The sequence below is a fragment of the Schistocerca serialis genome, chromosome 1, assembly GCF_023864345.2.
Source record: "Schistocerca serialis cubense isolate TAMUIC-IGC-003099 chromosome 1, iqSchSeri2.2, whole genome shotgun sequence".
Taxonomy (NCBI): domain Eukaryota; kingdom Metazoa; phylum Arthropoda; class Insecta; order Orthoptera; family Acrididae; genus Schistocerca; species Schistocerca serialis.
Window position 1 is genome coordinate 827243129 of NC_064638.1, and position 25834 is coordinate 827268962.

General features: G+C 37.9%; 1 protein-coding gene across 2 annotated transcripts in view; it reads right to left on the reverse strand.

The window, feature by feature from the left end:
- LOC126484606 (ralA-binding protein 1) overlaps positions 1 to 25834 on the reverse strand; it is a 124660-nt gene that overhangs the window by 21861 nt on the left and 76965 nt on the right. For both annotated transcript variants that reach the window (XM_050108185.1, XM_050108194.1), the window contains exons 7-10: positions 15390 to 15567; positions 12599 to 12729; positions 7067 to 7250; positions 5569 to 5956 (exon numbers count right to left, since the gene is read on the reverse strand). In XM_050108185.1, the coding sequence (XP_049964142.1) occupies positions 5569 to 5956; positions 7067 to 7250; positions 12599 to 12729; positions 15390 to 15567 (881 nt within the window). The remainder of the gene's footprint in view (positions 1 to 5568; positions 5957 to 7066; positions 7251 to 12598; positions 12730 to 15389; positions 15568 to 25834) is intronic.

The following is a 25834-nucleotide window of genomic DNA, read 5'->3' on the forward strand; positions in this document are numbered from 1 at the left end:
ATTTGTACAGTAGAGTGCAGCGAGCCGGGGCGAGGCGAGGTGAGACGTCAGCGGTGACCGGTCATGCTCGGTTATCCGCGTGTCCGGAATCCGGACATCAGACATGGGGTGAGTACGTGACCGAGCCGAGTCGTGTGGGGCCGGACACGAGCGGCTCGGTCCCCCCGTCAACAGGCGAGCAGTGACCGGTCAAACATTGAGCATTGCAGCACTCTAATGTATATGTGCATATCACTATCCCATGACTTTTGAAACCTCAATGTACAAATATTGATATTTAGCCATTTCAGTTCAGCAAGACACAAATTGCTCTATCACCAGGGTGTTTTATACACTTTCCAGAACAGTGATGTTGATCACTCATGCACAGGCTTTGCATCTGTAGTGACTACAGTTTTCAAATGAAATACATGCACTGAAATAAAATGATCAGATCCTTGGGAATGAGACCAATTAAGAAGCAATGACTCCTCTCCTCCACTGCTACTGCTCCCACAAACCCCAAGGAACAACCTCTAGTAGGAATGTTTGGGAAGCACACGGAAACATCAGTGACAATGAAAGCCTGAGTCACGAATGTCCGGATAACCTATGTCATGCTTTTTCTGCAGCATCAAAACATACTGAGTAGTTTTGCGTGTAAGTCTTATATTGCAGCATTTGTTTCCATAAGTGTGTTTTACTTTCTGCAGTGACTGCACCATTCTGTACAAAATGAAAGAATGTGTTGTTGAATACACTATTTTCTGTGTTACTGTGTAAAGACAATTTTTTGAAATTACAGAGCTTTTGAGACACGGGACAGAATATTTCATTGATAATAACAGTGAGTAAATAAGATATCTTTTAATTCATACAGGCTTGTTATTTTTGCAGTGATGTGCCACAATTGGTACTTGATAATGTGCTGAAATTGTCTTGTTCCCAGTTTTTTTGTGTAGCATAATATTTTTTTTGTGCACACAGCCTATGGGTCTTTAGGATGGCCTGATGTGGGTTTGAACCATTGACCTCCCGAATGCGAGTTCTGAATGCACCAACCACTGCACCACCTCGCTCTGTCATGGTGGGTTGTATACAGTACCTTGAGGTGTAGTGTTCTTGCTGATATATACACCACACAACTGCAGTCAAGTTGCAACTGCACACAAGCTCTATAAAACAGGTGCAGCCACTCTTGTTTTGCTCCCCATACACAATGGGCAACATATTCAAAATATTAAGAGCTTTGAGCGACTGAGTTCTGAAGTTCCTCTGGTGGTAGCCACATAGCTCATGATTGGAAGTGCGACCCACATACTTCACTGTCTCTTTAAAATTTAAAATGTGTTTTTCAATTTTGTATGTAAAAGATTTTATTTTAAAACTAGTTTTTAGCACCCATTCCTCCAGCTTCATAATTGTCACCTGGCATGTACTTTCTGTAAGTGTGATAGATGAACTAAAGTTGAAAAGTCATCCAGAAATAAAGAACTCTTGACTGGACACCTTATGTAATATTATGTGTAATTATTAAAGACAGGGCCACACACTTGAGGGACACAGTCATCTTGTATAGAATGATCCGACAGGACATCTCTGACTTGATATCTAAATTAGCATGGCGAGAGGAAAATCTATAAAAAAATTAGGGAGATGTCTCAGAATCCATCTTGTCTGGAGCTGTATATGGCTATAACGCCTCCATGTATTATCGCTAGCCTTCGACTGGCTGGGAAAGAAAACTGTTAGGTGATGCTTATATAGGAAAGCCTGTTATGTAGCCACCTCTTTCAGGGTTAGCTGATCAATGCTGGATGATGTCTCTACACTGAAAGCGACTAAGGAACTACCTGAATTCTAAAATCCAAATAGGGCAGGGCAGTGGTTGGTCATCTATTTCAAGGTCTTTCTCACACAGCTAGTGATTGCAACACAATAGCTACTTCGGCATTCCTGTCCTTCTTAGGCATAATAAGTGGAATTGAAGTAGCCTTCTTCCTTGTTACAGGAAATTGTCCCATCTTAAGTCAAAAAGTTCAAGAAGGATCTCCTCATCAGTTCCAGTGAAGTGCTGCAATGGATGTTACTGATACCTGGTGCCTCATGCTGCAGACAATGCTAAATTCACCATGTAAACACAGAGAGGACAGTTATAAACTATGTCACAGTTTTGTATGAAACTGATTAATGAATATGTGTGCAATTTTCAACAGATATTGAGACAGAACCATTCAAATGTTACCTGTTTGGTTATGAGACATTTCTCTACATTCAATGCGTAATCTTCTACTTTTGATTCCTTGACATCATTCTCAGTCCCCACATCTTCAGCAGCATTTGCCCAGTCTCTACATCTTCAGCAGCATTTGCTGTATGATCTTGATTCTGTGTTACATTTTGATCCTGCCTGTCACCAATATCATTGACAGTCACACATGCTGGCAGTGCAGTTACTGATACCTTGTGTTTCATGCTGCAGACAGTGCTAAATCCAGCTTATACATATAGTGGAGCCAATTATAAACTTCATCACTGGTCACACGGAAGTCCCTCTCAGTAAACACTTGTACAGATGGACAGCCAGGTTCTAGCTGACAGTGGCAATGACTTGAGGAAAGTGCTTTGCTGTGGTCTGTGTAATGCACCTTTTGCGGGTTGAGATACTCCCATTAATCATTACAGAATTAAGAGGACACTTCCACTTCTCCCTAAAATCTTCCTACAGGCTTCTCACACAAGGAGTGGTTTAGAGGAACAACTTTACAAACTGTTTCTATGATCTTTTGCTCTCCCTAATTTTACAATGGTTTTTGCCCCCACCATTTCAAAGCTACCAGGTTCTCATAAGATTGCGCACATTTGGGCCTATGCAGAGCCATGTACCTGCCATAGTAGCAGAATGGCGTTTGCCATCGCAATAGAGGGCCACATGTTCTTTGTAGCTCTCCCAAATTGACATGGAAGCATCAGTGGTGTGGTGAATCATTTGGTGATATGATGCATACAATCCTAGACACTCTCTCCAAATTCTAACAGATCCAGTTGGAAGTACAATGCTTACCTTGCTGAACACTCATCTAAGTGGCATTTTTAAATTTTTTTCAGCATCTCTCTGTCTGGTAGATGTATCTGGATTGGCAAATGGTCACTGGAGTGAAGGTTATCATCCATTTCCCAATGAGCAGTGTGCCTGAGAACTGCAGAGCATAAGGACAGATTGAAGCTAACAAAAAACAAAGGTATGTGTGAGTACACTGGCCTGGTGCTGCAACCCAGCTGTGGTGAGGGCTTGTGTCAGGTAGAGTGGATATGAGGACTAAGGAGGCAGGGAAGGGAGACTGACAGTAGAGAGGGAGAAGTCACAAGGAAATGGGACACAGAATGTCACACAGATGTGTCCATCCTGGCACAGGCAGGGACAGTTGCACTGCTGCACATGATGATGTGGAGGAGGGAGTGGTGATATGGTACAAAAGAACAGAGCACCTGCAAAGGGAAAAGTGAGAGTAGATGTAGTAGATGTATAGAGGTATGAGGCTAGGTCTGGAGCTGAGTATGAAACAGTGGAAAGTGGAAAGGCTGTGAAGCAGCCTGTGTGCCACTAAGTGCTCTTCACTCTTGGTCACAATTTGGCTGCAACCATTCATTTCAGTAAACAACTGGTTGGTGGTCATGCCCACATAAAAGGAGATGCAGAAGTTACAGAATAGTAGATGACCTGACAGCGTTTGTAGGTGACTCTTCCTCTGACAGGATAGGATATGCCTGAAACGGGTTGTGCTACGTGGATGCATATGACAGAGCAATATGACTCATGTGACAAGCAGTTGGGATGGTCCAGGATATTTCACAGGTTAGGTGCGAGGATATTCCTCATTTTACGGCATGCTGAAAGATAGTCAAAGCCACGGTTCTTTGTAGTGGACTATTTATTGAAGCTAATCAAATCAAAACTCAGTATACCCTTCAGGCCAATAGTAGAATCATTACATGAAATGAAACATGAATCCTTCACATATAAATGATACGGGACATGCTGGCAGATATTCTGGAGCCATTTGTGCTCCTACAACACTCAGTTATGGACTTGTAAATTCAACAGGACTCCCACCACCAAACTTCTTCTGCATCATGTCAAGGCAATTCAATGAATATATTACAAACATATGGTAATTTTCATGGCTTCTGGGGTTACCTGATCTCAAATATGCAGGGTTAACAAAGGGTGCTGTTAAGAGAGATCTGCATTTTCAATACCTTCTTCAATTTTTATTTTTTCCATGAGCTGCGAATCTCACATTATGATGATCCACAGCAGTCATCACTAGTTGAATGCTTTGTGCATCTAGAAAGGTGTCTCAAGTTCAGCATTTGCAAGATGTTAGGAATAGTACTACCAACAGTTTTTTAAGTCAGTACCGTTTCGAAATTAAAAAAATATGTGCTAAGGTATCTCAATAATATTATTTTTACATGAAAACCTGTACCTTAATCTACTTTTCAACATAATTTCCATCAATATTGAGGCACTTGTCATAATGTTGTACCAGTTTTTGAATACCTTCCTCATAGAAGTCTGCCATCTGACTTGTTAACCAGTGCATCACCACTGTTTTGACTTCGTCATCATCTTGAAGACGCTGACCGCCCAGGTGTTTCTTCAAGTGCAGGAACAGATGGTAGTCACTGGGTGCAAGATTGGGGGTGTACGGAGGATGATCTCGAGTTTCCCATCGAAAAGATGTGACATGATCTTTCGTCTGATTCGTCACATGCGGACGGGCATTGTCTTGCAGCAAAACGATGCCCTTGCTCAACTTCCATGGACTGTTGCTTTGATTCTGGTGTGACGTAGGCCACCCATGTTTCATCGCCCATAACAATTTGGCTTACGAAATTATCACTGTCATTGTGGTATTGCTCAAGGAAAGTCAATGCGCCCTCTGAAGATTTGGTTTTGTGCACATCCATCAACATTTTCAGTACCCAATGTGTGAACAATTTTTGGTAATTCAAGTGCTCGGTCACAATGCCATACAAAACACTACGAGAAACATTAAGAAAGTCATCCCGCAAGGAGGAAATCATAAAGCGTTTGTTTTCTATCACCTTATTGTCCACTTTCTACACCAAACTTTCATTAACGACCAAAGGACGCCCACTCCGTTGTTCGTCATGGACATTTGTGCAGTCATCTTTAAGTGCTCTCACCCACTTTCTTTCTATTCCATCACTCATACTGTTTTCTCTGTAAACTGCACAGATCTCACAATAAGTATCAATCACTTTTAGGCCTTTAGCACTAAGAAATCTTATAACAGCCCGTACTTCACAGTTGGCGGAACTCACGATTATCGGAGGCATCTTAAACACTCAGTAAACAAGGAAGAATAAGACTGTAATGGCGTCAGTACGTAGATTAAGGTACAAGCTTTTATTTAAAAACAAATTATTGAGATATCTTAGCACGTCTTTTTTTAATTTCAAAATGGCACTTACTTAAAAAACACGCGTCGTATAAAACAGATGAGATGCACACCTGTGTGACTCTCAACAGATATTGAGAAAGAACCATTCAAATGTTACCTGTTTGGTTATGAGGCCTTTTCTCTGCATTCTTCCCATTATCTGCTCCTTTTGATTCCTTGACATCATTATCAGTGTCTACATCTTCAGCAGCTGCTTGTGATTTTGTAACATTTGCTGTATGATCTTGATTCTGTGTTGCATTTTGATCCTGCCGGCCATCAATGTCATCAATAGTCACAGATGCTGATGGTGAAGTTTTCACTGTGCGTGTTTCTGTTTCTTGTTTTACAACTGCAGTTGTGCCAACAACTGTATCATCTTCTGAACATGAATGGAACTTCTGTAGTGATAAGTCAATATGGAATTCATCCTCTGGCGGTTTCTCCTCCAAGCTCTTCTGGCCATGATTCATTTCCTGTGATCTTTGAACAGTCCTCAGTTTTCTCTAAATTCGACAAAATTAAAAATTAACTATTATATAATAAAATATATAAAAAAAACATTACATTATAGATATGCTGTAAAACAGGGAACCACTGTTCATATATAATCAACAACTCAAAAAGAAAATTGTACAAATTAACAATGAAGACATTAAAAAAAATAGTTCAAATGGCACTAAACACTTCGGGACTTAACATCTGAGGTCATCAGTCCCCTAGAATTAGAACTACTTAAACCTAACTAACCTAAGGACATCACACACATCCATGCCCGAGGCAGGATTTGAACCTGCAACCGTAGCAGCAGCACGGTTCCAGACTGAAGCGCCTAGAACCGCTCGGCCACAGCAGTCGGCGAAGACACTGAATCAGTCGATGAGTTTGTATATTTAGGTCAGTTGAAAGTGCAACTGGAAGCACAGCAAAACAAACAAACAGAGGAATAAAAATGGCCTGGGTAGTTTTTGGGGAAACTAAACACAAGTTTTATTTGCTGTGAAATGAATGAAGATAGATAGAGGCAACCGTATCTTGTGTTCTCCTGGCAGCCAGGAAAAGGAGCAGACATAAATAAAGACACACTCTAGTCTTTGTGCTGTTGAGCTTAATAAAACAGTGAGCTTACGGAATCCATGATGTGGACAACACACCTAAACTATTCTCTATAATCATTTTTCATAAATGGTTATAATAGAGGGAAACATTCCACGTAGGAAATATATATCTAAAAACAAAGATGATGTGACTTACCAAATGAAAGTGCTGGCAGGTCGACAGACACACAAACAAACACAAACATACACACAAAATTCAAGCTTTCGCAACAAACTGTTGCCTCATCAGGAAAGAGGGAAGGAGAGGGAAAGACGAAAGGAAGTGGGTTTTAAGGGAGAGGGTAAGGAGTCATTCCAATCCCGGGAGCGGAAAGACTTACCTTAGGGGGAAAAAAGGACGGGTATACACTCGCACACACACACATATGTGATTTTAATGCAACTTGAATAAATGACAAAACATTTTCTATAGTTTTCTAACATGTCAGTCATAATCACTTACCATATTCACTTCTCTTAAATTTTAGGAGTCTTTAAGTAAAATGTATATTATCAAACCTTGAGTTGTGTGATTAGCCTTTGCACCTCCCAGAGTTGTTCCTCATTTCTCTTTGATACATAACCAGCATTCATTTGTTGATGAATGTGGTTAAGTAATGACTCCTGCTTTGCAAGTTCAACTGATATTGCAGGCACTGTGTCTGGAAGGCTTGGGCTCCCGGCACTCAGCGGCGGCACGTATCTGCTTGCACACATGTACAGTGTTCACCCACACATTGATAAAGTTATCAAAAAAGCAGGATGTCAAATGAGATATTGTACCTCTTTCACTTGAGTTGTGTCCCATGTTCTAAACTGAGTGGTTTTAACTTACAAACTAGTGTAAAGCTCATATGAAAATGGGTACATTTTCTTAGAATGAATTTCATAAATATTACTAATAATGAAAAGTAAACAATTAGATACAAGGTCCTCATTATCAAATGCCACCAGAAACTCATTTAGTGGGTGTCAGGATTACATTTATGCACTTACATTTTATGTACTTTTTATGAGAACCACATATGCACAGAACATTTGAGACAAAGCTCTCTTTATATTTAAATGTTCACAAATTTATTCATGTTCTACACTATGTCATTTCATCAGAATATGAAGGAAACTGTACTAATCTTGATTTATGAAGTTGTATCAGTTTTTGTGACAGAATTGTCAAAAAAAATTAGGTGTGAACTGATTTTTAGCTGGAGACTAAATAAGAGTGAAAGAGAGAAGAAGTGTTGGACCGGTGTTGCAGTACTGCTAGGATTGGCCCATCTAATCAATTCAAACATTATGTCAAAGCCTGAAATGACTAAATATTCTGCAGAGATCATATATTCTGCTGTTGTAACTGCTTATGTTTCTCTTGAGGTAGCTTTTGATGGGCATGGCAATTTGCTACTACCACAGAAAACAAATGGCTATAAAATTAGGGTAATATGAAAGAAGACCATTTTTTTAAATTTTATATGTATCTGAAAAGAACTGCTATTATTCTGTTTCAACAGTGGCACAGCCACTGATTGCACTCAAACACTTTTATATGTCTTGAGCACAGAATTTATTCACTTATTATGCCTTTCATGTTTCGGCTTTCACCATTTTTAAAGGTTACAAAAAATTGATAAACCGGTATCAGTAAAGGAACATTATGATAATGCCACAAAATATACATCACACATTGACATAAAGCACTCACCAGAAATACATATTAACCCAAATGGATATGGCAATAGGAATACATGATATCTAATCAAACTTCAGTGATGACAAGATAGTGTAAACCGATTTACAGTATAGTGATACCATGAAGTGGAGAAAGCCATTAGGTGGCATTACAGTCATGGCAATTATAAAACATAATTTTTGATGTACAGAAATAATATACAATCAGTGAAAGTACTAAGTTAATTATTTGCACAACTGTGACAATGGTACTAAACAGCACTGTTGGCTCAAGGTTCTCTATGGACCAACAGTAGCTCAACGACCCGGTGAACAGAACTGCGCAGGAGAAAATGAAAAATTCTATCTACAGGAAAGCAAAAAATCCAAAACTACATAGAGACACGCATGAAGATGAACACAACACACAGCAGGCGTGAATGGCTGATGACTGAGCACATGGAAACAGCACAAGTCACAAGGCGAGGTCCACGGTGGTTGAACTCAGTGTTAGAATTGCTCTGTCCAGCTTACTATTGCCCATAGGTAAACACTTCCATCAGCAAGTTCACCCATACAATGTGTCACCTGTGCCCACTATGGCACTTGTCCACACTAGCCTGCTGCGCTACTAATGTCAGCTCATATGCCTTCTTCCATCCATCCATCTGTGTTGTCTGTCTGTTAATCTTGTCTAAATCCATCATCCCTGATTAAAGCCATGTAGGACCAAAAATGGCTAGGCTTGGGCTGTGACGACCTATGCAGAACTGGAGAGAGCACCAGAAGCCCAGAAACTGACCAAACACCAAAGGAGGCAACGTCATCACTGCTGGCTCCATCAGAGGGGTGGAAGGGTGTAAATGCTGAGGCAATAGTTGGCCCACCAGCAGTGACGGATGCAAGGCCACATCCAATGGCAAGGAGGTGGAAGAGGCATGGAGATGTATAATGGCAGTCAGAATCCACAGGCTTCACATCAGTAGTGCAGGAGTAAGCCATGCTGGAGCCTGAGGCAGCAGGCAAATGGAGGATGGTGGTAGGTGCAAAGGGGATGGCAATGGGGAAGTGCACCACTGCAAGTGACAGCTTGATCCTGGAACAGCATCTTGCATGAAGAAGGAAAAGGGGTGGGGGAGTCAAAACGGGAAGTTTCAAGAACCAAGGAATTTTTCACAGGTTAGTTGGTCTAATGACAGAACTAAGAGGCATCTTATAGCAACACAAGGAAAAATTGAAAAATGGGTTTTCTTAAGTCTGTTTAGAACAATACAAAATGAATTCCTGGAATCAATATATGATGTATGCTTCAATTGAATCAGGAGTCAACCATCAAAGACATATTTCCTCACAATCTAACCTGATGAAACCATTACCTGTGCAAATTCATCACAACTGTCCCTAATAATGTGGTATAACATATTGGAGAAAATAATGAGACATTTATTGCCTTTGAACAACCAAAAAGTCACACTGCAGACAACCTGACTGTAGCTATTCTCATTGAGCTAGATAAAATGAAAGTAAGGTAAATGAAACACCTGGAAACTGAAGCTCAGTGTTTTCATTGCAAATGGCCTCAAAAGTAGAGGTGCATAAAATGTTCACTTTATTCAGTTCTATGCAAATGAGTTAAATTTAATTGCTGAACACTGTGTGAGAGGTAATAAGCGAGTGTGGATTTTCAGCAACTTGAAAAGAATTTCTAACTTTTTCTCAGTATTCTAAGTGCACAACTGTTTTTGACACGGCACATTCTTACGTGTCCTCAGTCCATCAGGTAGAATTTCAAATCAAGGAGTGCAACCGTTATATACAAATTCCACTAGGAAATAGTTAAGTGCAGAGGAAAAATTATTGGCACTGATTACAGGTCAATAATGAAGGCTAAGTGACAAAGAGTTTCGTGTAAGATGAAGATTTTCTCTCACTGTGACAATCTGTTCAATGAAGTACAGCATACGAATATTGATGCAGTGAAAACTGTTCCATATGTATATCACTTTGCAGCACCTGAGTGTGCATGAGATGTCTGTGAATGCATCATGACTCATATCAGGGATGGAATCTATTGCATGTAAGTCACATTTTTAATTTTAAATTTTACAAGTATTTTCAAAGCTATTAAAAATTCACAATCACAGATTTTCGGCACTATATGGGGGGTGGGGTTACAAATCTATATGAGGCTATGAGAAATTATTTTATACTTTTTAGTTTGATTTAAGAACTTAATATATTAAAAATTCATTTTATTTAAATAATTATTTTGTAATCACACTGTGTATAAAAATTTTTAAAAGACATAATAGAAACAAAAAAACAAACCAATCTTTTTCATTCATATTCTTCATGATTTATTACAATTTCAAGTTCCACACCTTCAAAGCGGGCGAAGTCGCAGTGAGGAGCCAAAATTTGCATCCTGACACAATTCCCAAGAATAGCCCATATTCCCATATACAAGGTAATTCTGAAATTCCTGTTACAAACTTCTAGGGCTTGTAGAGGGGGATGAGAACATAACATTTTGAACAGGAACCCATTTCTGAAAAACACTGTTTCTGTGCTACAACCATTTGAAAACATATTGGTAATGCAACCACTTTTACAAGTAATTTAATAGGTGTGACCCAGTATATCACTTTTTTTTATAATTCCACTCATTAATACCAAAAAAATTGCTCCTGTACTCATTGATGGTCTCTCTTCAACGTAATGCAGTAAGGCACCTTCCACTTCTGGTGTTTGGCGTCTCCTTGGAGCACCACAGACACACCTGCTGATGGTGAAGGTATGCCTTTCCAAGCCATTGCATAATTGTGGTGGAAAGGGTATGCAGTACACTCATACGTTGTGGATAACAATCATGATAAAGGTGATGAGCAGCTCCTCCATTATCGTGAGCTTCGCCATACAGGAGGATCATGTCAGTGTATTTTGCAAATGTGTTTCAACTATGTTGCTCTAACACTCAGAGACACATGAGTGAGGCTCGAAGCAGTCAGAGAGGTAGGATGGATGTCAAATTATATCAGCCAATCTTATGTAAGCACCTGCTACCATGACTACCCTGTTACATACCTACCCTGCAAACATGTTTTCAAACAGCTGTAGCAAGGAAAGGTATGTTTCCAGACATGGTGTCCAATTCAAAATACAGTATTGTCTATTCGGTCCCCTCTACAAGTCCTAGAGGTTTGTAATGGAAATTACTAAACACCCTGTATGCCTAGCAATTGTGAAACATTTCCAGGTTTACTAGTGATATACAAAATTTCACTGTTGCACTGAACTGCGATGGTTGTAACATTACAAAAATAGAGGACTGGTGGGGCAAGTTCAGGGAAGTTTTCTGAGTTTTTGACATTTGGTAAAACCCAGGGACACAGATATTTTATTAAATGCTGTAGCTGTGGTGAACACAACCCCAAAAATTATTAAGGAAATTTATTTTTAATTACTGAATAAATTTCTGTCTGACTTATTACTATTCATTGGAAATGTAAAGTACACACCTGTCAAGCTCCATTAGATATCTGTACCATGCATGGAGAGTTGGGGAGGGGAACTGGAAAGGGAATAAGGAGGGGTAGGTAGGAAGGGGGTTGACATTGGCGAGAGCAGAAAGTGTGGGTGAGTAATTGAGTAATACATCGCAAATACCTTCCACTGTTCTGCAATGAGTCTGAACTCATAAACATTATACATGGTCACACTAAAATGGTGCTAACTGGTGCTGTAACTAACTAGGTCCTATACTTACCCACCATCCCAATGATTCCACTACATCAGATTGCATCACATTTACACACACAAATAAATAACAATAATAAATATGAGTTGCTTTTGAATTTTTGATATTTGAGCAATGCTCCACTAATGAGACAAATGTATCACTCTGTGTATAATTACATTTGTTCTCTTTATATCTTTCTATAATGTAATTTTGCTTATGTTTCTTGCTTGCTTGCCTGTTAGCTAGCTAGATTGCTCTTCTATGTTATATGTAAACACTATGTTGACCTGATTATGATTTGTGATTGAAACTGGATATAAATTTTAAACAAATTTCCAATGTAGCAGCTTCTGGCAATCTGAATATATCAGTCCTGAATCATCTGAAAGTTGTAGAGCATTAACTACAAAAGTTTCTTGTTAGAATATCTGGGTTGATCCACTAAATGTATGGCCAGTAAAATTGGAAGCTCGAATATCTTTAGGAGCACTATGATTCACTCCTCAAGTATTTTTGAGGTAAATCATAAATCTGTGTACTCGTATTTCAGTCCAAAGGCATTATCTAAAAATCTATTTAAGTTATTTATAAAATGTAATTTCATGAAAAAAAAAAAAAAACCATTTCATCTCTCCATAACTTACTTGACAATACTGATATCGGGGAAGAGGGTTCGGCAGTGACACAGCAACGTTGTAAGCAGTCGGTGGCTCATTTGCAAAACTGGGCTCAAAGTTATTGCTATGTTTTGAGCATTCATTTTATTGTACTTTTCCTGAAATAGAAATAACAGACAATGCCTAATTTTTGGTGCACTGAAAAACATTTATAAATAGTTTTCACAATAATTAATATTTCATTTTTGGCTGTATGCACCTCACACTAAGACATTTTAGAAAACTTAAAGAAAACTATGCTCTTTTTATAACATTTTGTTTGAACCTTCCTGACAAGTTAAAACTTTTTGTGCAGCATCATGACTTAAAAGGCAGACTGTACAAGCCTGAATCGTCCAAGGTTATATCACACATTGATTTCAAATACATATCTTTCTTTTGTTACTGTAAATTCTGCAATAGGGTGTTTATGAAATGAGATTTTCATTCTGCAGTTTGGTTAATTTGGTATGAAGTTTGCTGCATCAGACACTAAATGCTGGAGCAGGGCTCAAAATGGAATAAATGTTGCATCTGAATGATTGTTCACTTCAAATTTATTTGAAAGACATTCTTATCATTTCATTTTTCTTTAACATCTAATGTGTTGTCTGCTTAAGTGTTGATTTTTTCTGGAGCTAACATCCCATGTTGAGACTTTTTTTTACCATTTTGCCTTCAGGTGTTATAGGCAGAAATTAGGTACTGTTTAAAAAATGTGGAGTTCGGCAAGTGTTGATGCCAACAATGCAGCTCACAAGCAGTTCAGTTAGTTTAGTATTTTGCATGTTTTGTGGGTTATATTTGTGATAAATTGCCATGATGTGGAACATGTCAGTAGGTTTACAAATAATGAAATTTCTCTGTGAAAACATGGCTACATGTTGCCCATCCACATAACAGATTTTTGTTTAAGCCCTATCTACAACAAAATTTGAAAAAAATAACCCAACCTCATGCATATTATCTAATCAAAAATTCACGTCTGGAGTAGAAAGAGTAGCCAAACAACTCCTTCCCATGCAAAAGAAAGTTAAATTGTGGATAGTGTAGGCTGCTTTTTATGAATGCTGCTCTTAATTTCAGATTCTTCACAAAATGCTTTATAAGAGAGCAAATCTATTATGAGGCTGTAGTTAGTATGGCTTTTTTTTTTTTTTTTTTTTTTTTAAAAAAAAACAATTGCGTACAGAAGTCTGTGGATCGACACTAGATATCCGTACAACAGGTTTCTATGGAATGAATACTTTGTGTCTACATGTATAATTGGTTCAAAAATTGCTTCATCAGTGAATGAAATTATGTAAACTAAGTTAATTTTCTAATGTTTTCATCAATTAGACACTGAACAAATATTGCTAAACACAAGAATTTGAGAAGACCTATTCATGTTCACCTAGGAATTTTGAACAATCAGTTTTATGTATTCCTCTCCCCCTCCCCACCCATGCTGTTTGTTATTGGTGATGATATACCTTGCCTTACATCATTGAATGAACTGTGATATTTCTAAGTGATAAATCATCAACCAAAAAAGAATAATACTTTTAAATATTTCATTTATTCTTCATTTTTTGCAGCTCTATTGGGATTCATTATGCTTGCATCACCAGCAAAGAGCATTATTTCTGCTTTGTCAATGTAAGATGGAAGGCCAATTATATATAACAAGAAAAGAAATAGTCCCACAATTGAACCTTGTGAAATGACAGTAATAATTGTCTCCACTCTGAGGAAGATTCATCATGAAAATTGCACTAATTACCTAAAATGACCCTTTGCCTTCTATCAGTTAAATATGAAGTGAACCAACTACTCATTGTATCTCATGTCCTCTGTATGTTTAATTCTTTATTACATGTTTACTTCTTATTAACTAATGGAAAATGTGTTTATGAACTGTGATGACAAGAGGGAGAATTTATTAACATGATTCACATTAGATAAATGAGAATCACAACAGAATAGGTAACAAATCTATCACTGTTGTGGTAATTTGTTACCAACTCCAGTGGACTGTGTATGTCTAATAATAAGACTCTTCCTTGTTCTATTATCTTATTACCACTACACTAGTATAGTCTTGTATCACAGGCTGCTTTCCAACATGTCTTTCTGCACCTGTATCACCCAATCACTTCTGTCACTCTCCCTTGGATTTCTTCTTGTCACTTAAATTACAAATCAGGTCTTCAGTATGTCATGGTTTCATGTCGTAATTGACTTCCTTGGACAAAGTATCAATTTTTGATACCAAAACACTGTGTAGAGCAGTGATCATGATAGTACACTAATCATTTTTCATCTTAAATCACTATGAAAAAAAGAAAAATGGTGTGTCCTTTAAATAGCTCATGGGGAATCCATAATAGGAACTTCAAGACTTCTCTGTCTTTGCCAACATGGTGAAACTGCCAAGCAATGTTTCCCACTATCATGACTGTGTCTTTCACAGTTAGTGATGGTGTATATGCAAATGCTTTTGTTTCAATGTTGTATCATTGGAGTGCCATTTTTTCAAATAATCATTGTACAGTTCATCCAGGTTTCTGTACTTTTAATTATTTCAAGTGAATAGATTTTGGTAAAACAAACTGCTTTGCAATAATGTATTTAGTAATTTGTCCTTCACTCTAAATGAAAAATCAGTCAAGAAGTACTAAATCATAATAAAATGGCTAAAGAAATGCCGAATTGTAATAAAAGTTATTTACAAAAGAGTGGATTACAGATTAAGAATTTCTGTTTTCACAAATAACTGTTGCAATAAAATACTTACATGTATTGTTACATTATCAAGATGTACCATCATCCAGCCCAAAAGATGCAAATTACATTTTGGGAGCTGGCTAATGAGTCCTTGCAGTTCAGCTTCACGAATTGTAACTTCCTTCTCTGCAGCAGCCTCTTCAAATCGAGACAGAAGATCATTTGTCAAAATAGGTTCTGGTAGTTCCCTAAGTAAGAATAACAAATAATTTAAAATGTCTTCATGAATATACTCTCTGGCAGTACTTAACTTACAACACTTCACAGCTGTTGTGAAGTGTAAGTATTCCATCTTATTTGTTATCAGTTTACTTAATATTAATCCAACACATGTATTACAGGTCATCAAATGACAAATATCTTTTAGAATTAATAATGTAAGTTTGGTGAATATAGTTTGTGTTACATGATTAGTATTTAAGCTGACCATGCTTTTGTGAGTTTTTTTGGCACTATTAATTAACATTTGTGAACTAATTAGAATAAAGAGAGATGATTTAAAAGCATTTATGACACGTAGAGACAGTATGCAAGAGGTGGTAAACAAAAATAATGAGCCTTTTGAAAAATGTAAGGTGTGGTGCATTGCTAACAAGTTATGTATAAACACAAAAATGGAGAAAATTTATTTTAATCTGAAGGTACAGAAAGAAGAGAATCACAGTGTCAGATTATTGAGACTAAAAATACACCAAAGGCTCTCATGGGATGACCATATAAGTTATCTGATAGGCAAACTTGCACATGATATTCCTGCTGTATTAACTAAGATATTCTGTCAGTAAAAGTTTATTGATGCTTTGCTACTATGCATTCTTTCAGTCACAGCTACAATATGGGATTCTGTTATGGTGTAATTCAACAGGCACAAACTGTGTATTCAAATGGCAAAAATAAAGCAATTAGATGTATACAAGGATTGGGTCCAAGAGAAACCTGTAAGGAACACTTCTGCCAAGTCTCCATACGTATAACTGCTTAATATATGTAAAAGAAAATACACAACAATTTACAGAGAGAATAAATTTATGTTTGCCCAGCACTAGAAACAACTGCATGCTTGATATACCGCACTCTAGGCTGTCACTGACACACAACAGTCAAACACCTAAGTCTAAAATTATATAATAAACTGTCACAATCAGTCACACCCCTCACCCTCTTTAAATTAAAGGAAGTATTAGACACATGGTTTAAAAATAAAGCATACTACTCAATTGAAGAACATCTTGGAAGGAATGTATAATAAAATAATGTAACTATCATTAACTAAAGGTGTAAAACTGTATAAATATGTATTGAATGTAACTATATAATAATTATTACTGAAATATTATGATTAGTAAAAAGTTTATGTATTTATATGTATAAGTAAAACAACGATGTGTGTAAAATGTAAAAAATACTAACTACTAAAAAGATGTATGTATATACAGAGGCAATTCTAGAAGTCAGTCAAGGTGGGGAGGGGGGGGGGGGGGGGGGGAAATATCGCTTAACAAAAGAAGAGTTGGGGTCCTTCACCGACAAATTGGTACACTTTGGTGTTGCTTAAAGTAGTTTTTGGTAACTGTTTTAGAGTTCAGGGTAAAAATATGTCTACAGAATGTGTGTGCCTGGGAAAATAATACGATTTGACCCAGATGTCCGGCGATTTCGAAGTTTTTGTCTGGGGTCAGCAATTTAAGTGTTGGTAGGCATACCCGGCATATTTAGCTTTCTTGATAATTGTAAGTGGTACTTGTACATTAATATACATCCAATGTATATTAATAAATAATAAGATGCCCATTTTAAGTTAAATGATACTTATGGTTTAGATAGTAAGCTATTTGCCACTCTTATTCTTTTGTTAACATGTGTTTAAAATACACTGCAGCCTATATTGCTACATAATTCTAAAAAAATAAAAATAATAATAAAAAAAATGATTGAATCTGTTGAAGTAATATATTCACTGGTTTCTGAAGTCACTTTATCCAGTGTAATATGATACTCCATTGGGGGGAGGGGGGGAGGGGGGGGCTATAGCCCCCATAGCCTCCCCCCTTGCCACCACCCCTGTGTACATGCATGCATAATGTATAATGTAAAAATTAGTAACAACTATACTTTTATGAATATGTAAAATGTATTTTGATGAAGTCAACTGCATGGTAAACATACTGAATGGCTAATAAATAAACATATAACATGCACTACTACTTTTTCCAGGCAGATATTGCTAAAAATTACTTTTCCAGGTACCACTCTCACATATATCATGATCCAAAGATCCCATCATACGGACTGAGGGTAAGTATCTTACACAAGCAACTTCTGAAATATATATTAACAATTAAGTAAAATTACATCATTAATGGAAAAATTACTTGTGTTCATGCAGTAACTGCATTTATTATAATACAATGTCCTTCAAACATGCATGCATGACTGAAAGAACAGATGATTTGCAGCTGTGAAAGTCAAGAAATGGGTTCACATACTGTAAATTCATAGTAGCGCCAGCTACTTATGATAAATGAAAATTAGTGCCACACCAGGACTCAAACCCAAATTTCCAACTTATCATGAGCAGTTGCCTTAACCACTTTGGCTATCCGAGCACATCCTCAGTACCAGTCCAATCTCCCATATGCCATGCAGTCACATTTCAAATGCTCGCACTTTCATGAAACTAAGCTCTGTATGACCATTGTTATTATTTTGTGTAATCATTTTTGCCCCAACATGCACGACTATATCATTAATTGCAACAGCGCTTGTGTGTATGCAGCAACTGCATTTATTACAATACAACGTCCTTTAGATATCCACAATTAGCAGCAAGCCTACTTAGTAGAAGAACAGCTGAAGAACAGGGCCAGTGTCATGGGGAAATGATGCAGTCCTTCACACAGAATGTTTGTGCACTCTGCCACTTTCTGAATCCAAAAATGACAGAAGCTGACAACATCTCACATTTGATGAAAGAAATTGTAGAAGACATGTACCAAGTTCTTCTGGTGAAGGATGCCACAACATCCAGGGAATTCATCAAGTACTGTCAGGTGCATCGAGGAAATGAAACAGAAAAAGAATCGGACGAAGGAAGTATGACTGACTACCAAATGTGGTCGCTACGGCAGTTGTGGAAGACCACCATACCTCATCTCTCTCATACAACAGGTAGTGAGACAAGAGATACAGCATTTCACGGCAACCAGAACTAGAGGGAAGGATGATCAGGATTTAAAGTTCTGTCAACATCGTCATCAATAGAGACAGGCAACTAGGGCTGTTGTACTTAGTAAGCAAGAGACAGCAGCCACGCCGGCCGAAGTGGCCAAGTGGTTCTAGGTGCTACAGTCTGGATCCACGCGATGGCTATGGTTGCAGGTTCGAATCCTGCCTCGGGCATGGATGTGTGTGATGTCCTTAGGTTAGTTAGGTTTAAGTAGTTCTAAGTTCTAGGGGACTGATGACCTCAGATGTTAAGTCCCATAGTGCTCAGAGCCATTTGAACCATTTGAACAGCAGCCACGATTGTTGACCTGAGGTGCTGGAAGATAATTGTAAATGTTTAGGAAGAGGTTTCTTAATCTTTAGCATCAATCTCCACCCCCATCTGAATGCCCCAGGAAGAATGCATTTGACCAACTTGGAGTTATGCTGCAACCACCAAACAGCAAACGAGCACCCAACCGTCACAGCTATAATGAACTCCTACACCAAACATAATTCCCCATAGAAGAACAGAGATTTGGAGGACAGCGGATAACACCCTGGCCTGTTTCTGCTCTGGATGCCCTAGCACTCTCTACTCTACAGCAGAGAAAATAGGTGAACTTTCAATGACTACTTCGCCACCTTATGTCAACCGTCACAACAGTTCTATTCATACCATTTGCAGATTATTATTGTCAACCTGTGGGTCAAAACCCATCACCATGCCCTGGGAAAGATTACTCTCCAACACACCATAGCTGTTTCCCATTGCAGTTCAAATGTACCAGCCACTCGCCTAGCCGCTGAATTCAGGAAAACTAAGCAAGGCAACCATCTATGGAAGTGAGGTGGCTGCAAATAAAAATCCTCCATGGACAACAGTTACCATGATGAAAAAAAATATCAGTGTCATCATCAATGGGCAACCTGTTCACGTATTAGTTAACCGGGGTTCCCCTTTCTGTAATGTTGGGTGCTTATTGTCAACAGAATGTAGTCAATGTTATTCTTGGATGGACTTCTTGCAGGCAACGCAAGCAGTCATAGATTGTGGAGGATGGGAGATCCAGAGTGATAAAGCTATTTCAAAAAACAAATACAACAAAGATTGTCCTCTGTGAATGTTTGCCAATGAAGTGATAACCATTCTAAATCAGTCTTCAGATGCTTTCAAATCTGGAGTGGAGAACAGACAGACCAAGTGGACCACTGGAAAACACCATTGAACACTGGGGATCATCCACCAGTTAACCATTGCTCAGGTAGAATGTCTGCGGCTCAATGATGGATAATTCAGGAGGAAGCAGAGAAGATTCAAGATGCAACCATTTAACATTCAGAGAGTCCTTGGTCCTCTCCTGTGGTTCTTGTGAAGAAAGATGACACACAGTGTTTCTGCATCGACTACTGACAACTGAACAAAATCATAAAGAAAGATGTCTATCAACTGCCACACACTGATGACACACTAGACAGTTTGAGAGGAGCAAAGTATTTCTCAACTATTGACAGCTCATAGGCTACTGGCGAATCAATGCTGATGATCCTGACTGGGAAAAGACTGCTTTAATAATTCCTGACAGCCTCTATGAGTTTAAAATTATGACATTTGGACCGTGTAACAGTCCAGCCACATTTGAACATATGACTGACCACTTGCTTGATATATTAAATGCATGAGATGTCTTTTTTTGTCTGGATGACAATGTCATTTTTTTGGAGACATCTGAAGAACATCTAAGCCACCTTACAACTGTAATGAAGTGTGTTCAGACTGAAAGCCTCCACCACAATTTGCAAAAGTGCCTCTTTGCTCCCCACAAAATAAAGAAATTGAGGCATCTAGTGCATGCTGATGTAGTCCATCTTTATCCAGAGTAAATAAGAGCAGTCACAGATTTTGCAATTCCTTGAAAGATATATTATGTGAGAAGTTTTCCTGGAATGTGCTTGCATTACTGCCAAATCATGAAGGGCTCCTGTACCAAGGAGCAGATACCAAATTTTTCTGGAATGATGTCCAAGAAAGGTCTTTCCTTGTCCTTAAGGGGGCACTACTATTTTCTCCTGACCTAGCATTGTATGAAGAGAAAGCCAAGACAGAACTTAACACTGACACTAGTAGTTATAGGATTGGTGCATTTCTAGTGCAAATTCAGGAAGGTGTTGAAAAGGTGATAGCTCATGCTTCTAGAGTATGCTCCATGTATGAGACAAACTACTTGTACAACTGATAATGAGTATCTTGCAGATGTTTGAGCCGTCAGCAAGTTTCTGCCACATTTACTTAGCAGATCATCCACTGTTGTGACACACCACCATTATCTGTGCTGGCTGACTAGCCTGAAGATCCACTGGGTCGAATGGCCGGATGGACACTAAGGCTTCAGGAGTGCGAAGTCCCAGTGGTACATTGAAGTGGATGCAAACATGTACACTGACTGTCTTTCAAGGAATGTCAACAATGGAAGCATGTGCCACAATTACCTCCAATGCATCTTATACCAATCCCAACTGCTGCAGTGCCATTCCACGGAATTGGAATCAACATCTTGAGGAGATTCCCAAAGTCAACAAATCAATCACTGCACTGCTATGTAGTCAAATCACTGCACTGCTATGTTTTCAGTAAAGCTGTACTGACTGCTGTAGCTCCTGAAATTGCAAAATTCCTTTTAGAGGACATAATTTTAAATCACAGTGCTCAGCCCATGTGTTGATCTCTGATTACAGAAAAGTTTTACAGTTGAGAATAGTATCAGATATAATCATGCTGTGACATCACCCACAGGATGACAACTGCCTACCATTCACAGACAAATGGCCTCATAGAATATTTTAAGAAACCATCAGATATGCTCTCAATGTATGTTGATGGAGAACAGATCAATTGGGATACAACACTGTCTATTGTGACATTCGCATACAATGCAGTGTGCAAGACACTATATGTTTCACATTGATCTTTCTGCTAGATGATCATGAAGCTGAAATGAGAATGGGTACATTGTCCCTGTTTCAACCGGATGACACTCAAGATGACTACATAAAAATGTTTCATGATCAAGATTGAAAAGCAAGGCAGGTGGCTTGCATATGGAGCCTGAACACCAAGGAATTGTCCATGATCTCTGTGTGAAACTCTTCTGCAGCCCATAGGTGCAGATCAATGATAAGAGATTCCAGGAAACTGAAGACCTAATCAACCACTGCAAATTTTCAATGGGACGGGCTACCTTTGATGTTCACCATAGTGGAGAGGATCTAACAACATGACTAGAATGTGAGGATCTGCCAGGACCACATACAGAAGATCACTGACAATATCTAGATGTAGGGTGCTGTAGCTGGCTCCAATGAGAATTTCTGAAACATCAGGTCACTGAATCTTCAGGACAGGGAACAACGTCATGAGCTGTGATGCATGTAGTATGGCATAGGGATTAGCATCCTTAGCTGGTGTACTGGAGATTGCCAGTTCAAACTCATCCATCAGCAATTATTTATTATTTTGCATTTATCATTTTGGAAAGTTCTTGAAATATCTTATGCTGTAATGTTTGTATATTCTTGAATATTCGACATTTGTACAAATATTTGCATTCTGGAATATTCAATGTTTATATAAACAGCTGCACCCATCTCAATAGCTGAGATCACTGACACATGGTTGTGTGGTGGTGCTTGACCTGAGGCAAGCCAGTTCAAATCCTGCTGGTGAAAAATTTTCTTTGCCAGTATTTGCCTGGCAAGGGGAGGAAAGGTGATTCCATAAAGCTCCTGATTACCAGTCTTTGTGCTAATGCCCTGGATTTAATTCCAAACCTCTCTGCTGTGTCTTAAGATGTTGGGGCACATGCCACTGTTCCTGGTGCTATTTGAGAGGACTGTGCTGGGTTTCACCCTCTCCCTTCCCATCATCCATACTACACTGTACACACACTGATCCACATGACACAGATACACACTTGACACTTTGTAGCCAGTTGGGGGAAGGCAATGGCAATCCACCTCCACTAGGATCTTGTCCAGACTGCATCTGATCCACTGCACTCATTTCCTGAGTATGGGATTACTTTGACTTTGATAAATAGCTGCACTCTCCTCCCAGGAGGTCAGCTCTGTTCTGGCTGTATTTGGTGTTCATAATAAACATGCTTTCAGTGCTAAATGTTGTATTTCATTGATGACCCTGTTTTTAGATAAGGACTTAAGTGCTGTTATGACATGGATATATTAATAACTGAGTAAAACTGATACCAGTTTGAAGAATGAGTTGAATACCACAGTATTTTATTAAAAATAGTTTGTTATGGCGTGTGCTTACATTTCTCCATTCTGAGAAAAGGCTGACTCAGCCACAAGAACCTACAGTTTAACCATGCTACAAATTGATTTATTAACATATGCACATACATTGTCAGAGGCGAAAATCTTGTTAATTACTACAAAAGCCTTTTATGATCACATGAGGACAGAAACCCATACCTTTCAAAAGTCTCTCACTTACCTACTCCCCCAAAAGCCTTATTAACATTAATTGTAATTGTCATAAGTCACTGGTGTTTTAAAATACTATAAATGAACACATTTACATTGAGTATCAGGTGCTATGTGATCAAGCAACAGACAAAGAATCTAGAAATAAATTTTCATCTGAAGTTATCAGAGGTGTCAGTTGGAAAACAATGTTAACAGTAGGATGAGAGCCATTTTCATTGGAATTGGCATAACAGAGTTTTTAATGAAGTTCTGGACATAACTGTGGGACAGAGAGACACACAAAATAAAATTTTGGCATTACAAGAACAAATGACGTGTTAGTCTGTTGGTCGTTTTTGGAATAACCATGCTGGGAGGCAGCCCACAGCTAACACAAAGAGTATGAATCAGCATGAAATTTACATAATGAGAGATAATTACTACTTGCACTACTAGAATTAAAAGCATGGATTCTTGTTGAAACTAAATTGGTACTATGAACAGTCTCCCTCGTAGTGTAAGAAAAATAAATACAACATACAAATACTGAAGCCACAAAAAGGAATAATATATTCAGGATAATTTTTCTTACTCTGTCCATGAAGATTTTTAGAATGTCTGAGTTTGCAGCAAACTTGGAGCTCTAATTTTCTGTGGTTGCTGATCATGCAGTCCATCCACTAAATCTTGATGATTAGAACATGTATATTTTAAAATGTCTTGCAGGATGGAAGAAATGACTCTTCTTATGATTGCAGGCAAAAGTCATGCTTATGAATGAATACAACATTTACTACACAACTACACACATTGTTGACGCACAAATGAAAATTATACATCCTTTTTATGTGAGATCTTAAACATAAATACTCTCAAGCGAGACTGAAACAAAAGTTGTTTTAAAAAAAAAATTGATTATTCTCTGGACATTGCTCTTCTATTACAAAGATAATTTTAAAAGCCTATCTTTGCTGCACTCTGCAGCAATGTACAATTTTTTTTTTTTTTTTTTTCACGATAAAGGATGACAGCCAAAACAGTTGCAGGATAAAAATTTATTAAAATTCTTGACTGAGGTTTCGGTATATATAAATATACCTTCATCAGAAGTAAAAAACCTGAACTACAAATTTCTTATTACTAATGAGGAAAAGGAATCATTCATACAAATTAATAATGAGAAAAAATGAAAAGGTATGATGTTGGGATCTAGTTGTTTAGGTATTACACAGACTCTACTGACGGAGAGTGTTAAATGTATCCCAACAGACATCAAGGTGTTCTAAAGCTATTAACATCCACAAAACCATGCATCTCTGCCAAAGCCAAAGCATAAATGAAATTCCTGGCGCAGATGACAGGAGAGAGAGCTTTCTGTGCAATGCATCATAATCAATATTAAATTTTTCATGTGTAAGTTTGGTTTTAGCTCAGTTGAAATTATATCTTTAAGGGATTGAGAATGTTTGACATTGGGATGTATCCTGATAAAAACAATAAATCAAAGGTCAAAAGCAGTCGTCTTTCACTAATCAAAAAAGAAACCTATCAGATATTCCTGTAGAAAAGGAATTTGTATCATACACATTTTTGAATCCTTCCTAGATGGAAGAACACACTCAGTGTAAATTTAACAATATTAGAACACGAAACAGTTTGCAATATTATATAAACAGAGCCAGAAACGTGTGAATAGTCAAATATAATCAATTTATAGAACTGAGACAACAAGCATGGCATAAATGGTCATGCAACAAAAATCAAATGAAGATAAAATGTCTCAAGGATGTCAGGGAAATGGTTACAAAACATAGAAGAAAAATTCACAGATAAAATGAAGATGCAAAATTACAAGAAGCAGAAGCATAATTGAATGAAAATAATTGAAGATATTTCTACCGAACATTCAAAAAGAAATTGATTAAACACACCTCACCCACACAGCAATTCAAATTGCCCTTAATAATAGTAAAAATTGTGAAATCCAATCTCAATACTTTTCTAAATTACTTAACTGTGAAAAAGCACAAAATTGTCAAAGAGATTCAATTTCTTTTCTTTCCAACAGAAGCCTGAGTCATAACCACTATACATACAGGAATTAAACTAGATAACCCAATCTCTGAAAAGTAATGAAGCTCATGGGACACACACAAAGAATAGACCAATACAGGCTAACTTGTGAGATTCAAACATTCTTGAAAAATTCGGTTACTAAACTGAACTGATACAAACAAACACAAAAAGACCTTATGAATTTGGACCACCAAATTTACAGGATCTAGAAGGAATTAGAAAAATTACACTAACACACAGTTACAAGGAAGAAGAGGGAAGGACAAAACTAGCAGGTATGAACAGAACAATGGAAACACTGTCACTTGTTGTGCATGAAAGAATAATGAGATAAAAGGAAGGCCAACAAGTGTTAATTCTGCATGATCCTAAGCAAGCTATTCAAGAATGATGAAGAAGAATAAGAATACAAACAGAAGCATCAACTCATATCTGGAACTGGTACAGTGCAAATAAAAGGGAGCTCATGCCTGTTAACTGATGTGCCAGCCCCATTCATGAAAAAAATCGATGATAAGCAGCTCAAAAGAATCCAAAGTACAATATCCAGAGCACATGTATCACATGGTTATGCCAGCTGGAAATAGAGGCCATCCCTGTCATAATTGATTCCCTGGAATTAATCATGATGGTGTCAATATAGCAACATACAGGAAACAGTATTTCTTGAACAACTCATATCATCTCAAA